This window comes from Hippocampus comes, unplaced genomic scaffold (genome assembly GCF_001891065.2).
Source record: "Hippocampus comes isolate QL1 unplaced genomic scaffold, H_comes_QL1_v1.1 scaffold202, whole genome shotgun sequence".
In the NCBI taxonomy this organism is placed as follows: Eukaryota; Metazoa; Chordata; class Actinopteri; order Syngnathiformes; family Syngnathidae; genus Hippocampus; species Hippocampus comes.
Genome location: NW_017805829.1, coordinates 473,535 through 479,416, shown reverse-complemented (window position 1 = coordinate 479,416; position 5,882 = coordinate 473,535). Strand labels below are relative to the sequence as shown.

At 41.6% G+C, this 5,882-nt stretch overlaps 1 protein-coding gene across 1 annotated transcript in view; it reads right to left on the bottom strand.

The window, feature by feature from the left end:
* The window catches only part of tmem33 (transmembrane protein 33), a 26,076-nt gene that overhangs the window by 17,945 nt on the left and 2,249 nt on the right, over positions 1 to 5,882 (bottom strand). The window contains exons 2-8 of the mRNA XM_019887404.1: positions 5,794 to 5,858; positions 4,551 to 4,645; positions 4,290 to 4,477; positions 3,684 to 3,751; positions 2,089 to 2,222; positions 146 to 229; positions 5 to 65 (exon numbers count right to left, since the gene is read on the bottom strand). Of these exons, the coding sequence (XP_019742963.1) occupies positions 5 to 65; positions 146 to 229; positions 2,089 to 2,222; positions 3,684 to 3,751; positions 4,290 to 4,477; positions 4,551 to 4,645; positions 5,794 to 5,835 (672 nt within the window). The 5' untranslated portion in view covers positions 5,836 to 5,858. The remainder of the gene's footprint in view (positions 1 to 4; positions 66 to 145; positions 230 to 2,088; positions 2,223 to 3,683; positions 3,752 to 4,289; positions 4,478 to 4,550; positions 4,646 to 5,793; positions 5,859 to 5,882) is intronic.

The window sequence follows — 5,882 nt, the reverse complement described above, 5'->3', positions numbered from 1 at the left end:
AGGCGGGGCATGCAGGCTTCATGATGAAGTGCTCAAGGAGGATTCGCAGCTCGGTGAACAGAGTGCTGACAAAGAAATAACAAAATAGGCAACCCTCAATGGAGACCAAAGTAGAGCAATCACAGATATTTTGTAGCTCTCTTACCGGCAATACGGGTTTCTTCTGGATGTATAGCGCAGGCTGAGGAAGCGATAGTAGATGAAAGGCAGCAGCAAGCTTCCCTGGCCACTGGAAACAAAATAGGTACAAAATAATAAAACGATAGTCCATAACATTTTAAAGGAGAAATTGAATGGCTCACGCACAAATACAATTCCAATGAAGTTGGGACGTTGTGTTAAACACGAATAAAAACAGAACACCTGTACAATAATTTGCCAATCATGTTCAACCTATATTTAATTGAATACACTACAAAGACATAATATTTCATGTTCAAACTGAGTGGCTTTGTTTCTAACAAACACTCATTAACTTAGAATTTTATGGTGGCAACACGTTCCAAAAAAGGTAGGACATATGGCAAAAAAGACCGAAAGTTGAGGAAAGCTCAACAAACACTTATTTGGAACATGCCACGGGTGAACAGTTAACTGGAAACAGGTTGGTGTCATGATTGAGTATAAAAGGAGCTTCCCTGAATGACTTAGTCATTCACAAGCAAAGGTAGAGCAAGGTTCACCTCTTTGTGAACAATTGCATGAGAAAATATTCTGGTTCCTCAACGTACAATTGCAAGGAATTTGGAAATTTCATCATTTACGGTCCAAAAAATTATCAAAAAGAACGTTTCAAGGAAATCCGGAGAAATTACTGCACGCGAGCGACAAGGCTGAAAAACAACATTGAATGATTGATTTGATCCCTCAGGCCGCACTCCATCAAAAACCTACATTAATGTGTAAAGGATATCACCACATGGGCTGAAGAACACGAATGTCAGTAGTTACAGTTTGGCGCTACATCCATAGGTACAACTTAAAACTCCACTATGCAAAGCAAAAAGCCATTTATCAACAACACACAGTAACGCCGCCGGCTTCTCTGGGCCCAAGCACATCTAAGATGGACTAACGCAAAGTGTGAGGGGGAGTGTTCTGTGGTCTGAAAAGTCTAATATTTCTAATTGTTTGGGGAAATTGTGCAACTTGTGTCCTCCAGCCCAAAGAGTAAAAGAATCATTCCGACTGTTATGGACGCAAAGCTCAAAAGCCAGCATGTGTGATGGGGTTATGGGGCTGCGTTAGTGCCAATGGAACGGGTAACTTACACATCTGTGAAGGCACCATTATCGCTGAAATGTACATAAAGGTTTTGGAGAAACATATGCCGCCATCCACGAAGCATTTAAAAAAAAAAAAAAAACGACAACTGCGACCCGGGGCTGTTGAACAGCTGAAGATGTACATCGAGCAAGAATAGGAAAGAATTCCACCTACAAAGCTTGAACAATTTGTGTCCCTAGTTCCCAAACATTTATTGAATGTTGGAAAAAGAAAAGGTGATATAACACAGTAGTAAACATGACTTTCTCAGCTTTTTTTTGAATGTTTTACCTTTTTGAACCTTAAAATTCGAGTAATTATTTGATGCCAAAGCACAGGCTGACAGAAAAGTACTTAATTTGTGTCAAGGGAAGTATGTGGGAGTAACACATCGACTGAGAAAGTAATATTCGCACGTCAGTGAGGAGCTAACTTTAGCCTGTATTGTTAGCAGACATTACAGAGTCCGCAGCATGTGCCCGTTTTTGGTTATTGCTGTGTGCTCCTTGCTGGATGTTTGCTCTGGCTGAGCAGAAAGGCGAGGAAAAATTGCTTCGGTTCGAGAACTGCATCTCTGAACAAATGTTTGTAAATCATCAACAAAATAATTCCTCAGAGATGGACACAACAATGTTAAGCCACCTTTAGATGGACACAACAATGTATGCAATACCTCTCCACATGACAAAGTCATCTTTAAACTTAGTTTGAAATATGTTCTAAGAGAGCCGCTATTTTCGTTCGCATGTTAATATATATATATCTATATATATATAATAAATAAAAACTTAAAGAGCATGTGTGCCGTGTTTTGTGCACTACCTGAAGAGCATGAAGACAGTGGCAGGCATCAAGAAGATCTCATTACAGGCAATGAACTTGAGGATGTTCTGCTGATTGGTCGACATCTTGTCCAGGAGGTTCCTGATGAACATCAGGCTGCCAGGGCCCACCGACTGTCCGGATGACGAAGACGACGACAACAACAACAACAATGCTGTGATATGGAGCCAACCCCCTGCCATTTGTGTTTAGTCATTTACAGAATTCATCTGTGCAAGTTCCCCCCCGAGTGAACCCTGACCTGACCATAACACTTACCGACTACTATAGCAGGCAATTATACTTCGCTTTAGGTGTTTTTTTTTGGGGGGGGGGTGAGGGGGCAGGGGGCTTAATTGTTTGCTATTCACAGCATGAAATGTGACTACTGCAGTGAATCTACTGTATGGAAGTTGGAAACTTCTACTCGATTTTTTTTTTGTGTGTGTGTTAGCAACATGATGATAGATTTACATAATGAAAACTCACTTTTGGATTATGTAAAATTTGTTCCTTTCTGCAACAACCCTCTAACACAGAGGTCCCCAACCTTTTTTGCCCCACGGACCGGTTTCATGTCAGACAATATTTTCACGGACCGGCCTTTAAGGCCGGAGAGATACAACAATATAATATGATATGACCTGCATGAAAAGTGTGGTATTTTCGAAACATAATAATAAACACAAATCATGACACGAGGAACGTCCTATCTGGCCGCAACATTCTCTGGTCGCTATGGTAACGTTTAAATGTGCCTTCAAAATAAGATACGCCGCAAATTAAAAGTGCATGAAGAATACGACTCACCATCGCCACTTATTATGCATAGTAGGCTTAGTGCGTGTGAATCTCCCGTTGAGATAAAGCCGTATTTGAAAAAAGACTCCTGATACCGTCTATTAAATGTAGCTTTCACTTTCTTGAAAGTCGTAGGCTCCTCTTCGGCCTCCTGGCCGGGCCGAAAAAATTTTCAAAGACGTTTGTTTTTTTATGCGGTAACCTCTCACGTGACCGAGAAGCACGCATTCACCTGGATCAAGAGTGACATACTTTAGACCAGGGGTTTCAAACTCATTTTTGTCATGGGCCACATTTTAGTTACGGTTTCCCTTGGAGGGCCGTGATGACTGAACCCATAAAAGAAAAAAAAAAAAAGTCAATCATAACGGTTTATTTAACTACTGTTTAAGTTACTGTCATGAGGGGTTTGGTAACAAGAAAATGCTGACAATATGTCTCTTATTTATTACATATGAGAATTTTATGTTGGTAGAGATTTTAGCAAGCATCATGGAAGTTGACATGCTTGATTTGCTTTCGCGGGCCACAAAAAATGATGTGGTGGGCCAGATCGGGCCCCCGGGCCTTGAGTTTGACACCATGCTGTAGACTGATATAACAGAGAATCCGGTAATTTTTCAAAATAAAACATCTTTCAGATTCCGGAATGAATAAAACGGAAGGAATGTAAGTTATTTATTCTTTCTGTGCAGCCCGGCACCAAATGACCGGTCCGCGGCCCGGTGGTTGGGAACCCCTGCTCTAACAAGACCGCAATAAAAGTGGAAGCCGGTAACGTTGGTGTAACTCACGTCTAGGACCTTTTTGGTGTAGGTGGTCGCATGGAGCAAGGAGAAGAGGAAGACTGGGAAAATGCTCACTGAAGACAATGTATTAAAGAACAATAATACACAGAGGGAAAAAGTCTGCAACATAGTAAGAGCAGTAAATGTCATTACTACATCACATGCGGAACATAAAGTAAACAAAATGGAGGCCAAATAAAGATCCTCATCAAAATTCTATTAATCTGACAAGTCCTCTTTTTCTGACTGCAAAAAAAAAATCTCAACCATTTTCTCAAATTTCTTAGACTGGCGGTTTTAATATGACGGCACTGGGGAAAGAAAACCCTAACTATTCCCCCTCATCCCTCCAACACTTGCTGTATTGTTGTTCGCCTAGGGGACAAAATGAAGTACCGTATTACCGCACCATAAGAAACATCTAAAAGCATTCAGTTTTTACTTTAATGGGAAGTCCGAAATAAAATGTTTAAAAATGACAAAAAAAGAGACATGCGAGTTTTTCACGGGACAGCGACAATACATGGTTCTCCATTAAGGCAACTCTGCCTTAAACAATATTTAACCCACTTCAGCTCATTGTGCAGGCAAGCGCCTTGAATTGAAGGATACTAGTAATGGGGTAGGAGTTGACCAGGATGAGCGAGTAGAGCAGGTAGTGGCAGCTGTCCTCCTGCAGCGCCTGCGCCACAAATGCCCGGCTCAGCTGGAACCTGGGAAGCCTCTGGTGCAGGCGCAAGGCGCTGGTGAGCGCGTTGGCCAGCAGTGCTCGCTGGTAGAAGTTGGACGCCGCATTGGGCCTAAAACAAGAGGGGTTCCGCATGATAAGAGATTTGGTTCCTCCAATGGACGGCTGTGTTAGTGCATACTCACCCCAAGATTGGTAGTATGAACATGATGGAGCAGTAGACGGTGAAGAGGCGGGACAGCCACATGGCCGTTTCCAGTTTGTTGCTCATTAAAAATTGCTATAGGAGGATTAAAAAAAAATAATGCTGTTATTTTGCTCCACATATTCGCAGAGCACTGCTGATCCCATCTTGAATGCCGCCTTTTGCGACAACCGCTAGCAAGTATTACCACAGACAACATTTACATTACATGTACAAAGTACGTCTTGAGTACGTCGATGCCGTAATGGATGTGGCAAAGTGAAGACATTGTGAAGATGCTTCCTCCTTGGAAATGTATCACCAAGCAAAAACTTAACTGGATTAATATGGAATTATTGCTTTTGATTATATGATGTTATCCAAGCTCAATTTTACGATATTATTTGCAGAATTTAATATTGAAGCCACATTCAAAATGGCGGATGAGCTGACATATCGCTTTGACACAGTTCAACAATAGTCTGCTACAGAATTGACAAGAAAAAGCAAATGGATTTGTATATTCATTTTAGATTTCAAAAGACTTTATGGATCCCATGGAATCTTATATTAAACGGTTCAAATGGCTCTTTAGTTGCCGACCTTCCATTAGTCTGCTTGAACCATAGTGAAGTCAGTCCCTGCCGCATACAAACACGGCGAACATCTACACACAAGCGGCACGTCATATTCGGTCTGAAGTAGTTAGTGTATTGGCTGATTACACACGTAAGGCAGGCTCGGCGTGTTTCTGTCAGTCGTTAAGTGAAATGGGTGTCCGTAGGTACTTAACCCAGTTAGGGACGATTAAAATGACAGACGAAAAACCCCTTCCGTCCTTGCTTAGTCCGTCCTTTTTAAAAAACTTCTTGTCCTCCATTCCCAAAATGGTCATCCGTCCTGGGGACAGAATCCCCATCACTGCAATATACACTCAAAAAACATTGAAGGGGACAGTCCATTCCAAATTGACACTTTTTAAAATAGACTAACTGTTCGTACAGCGAAACCCCGACTATTCACAATTGACACAGTCGCAACCCAGCAAGTCTTTGATTTGTTGCCTATCCCGAAATGTGTCCAGTTTTTATCATGAATTTGGGTTATGCTCGCATATGTTGCAAAGAGGAATGAGTGCAGACTAAAAAGTTACAAAGAAACATTTCTTTTGTGATTTTGGGTGTTGGCAGATTTAACAGAAAATGTGAAACGATCATTGGTATGGCATTAACCAACTGGCTTACCACAGGCCCCAGTCTCTGAGGGTTTTGACTGTTGTCTGCCATTTTCGGTGCTTGTGTGTTTCACTCTGTTCAGGAGAGAACAAAAATAA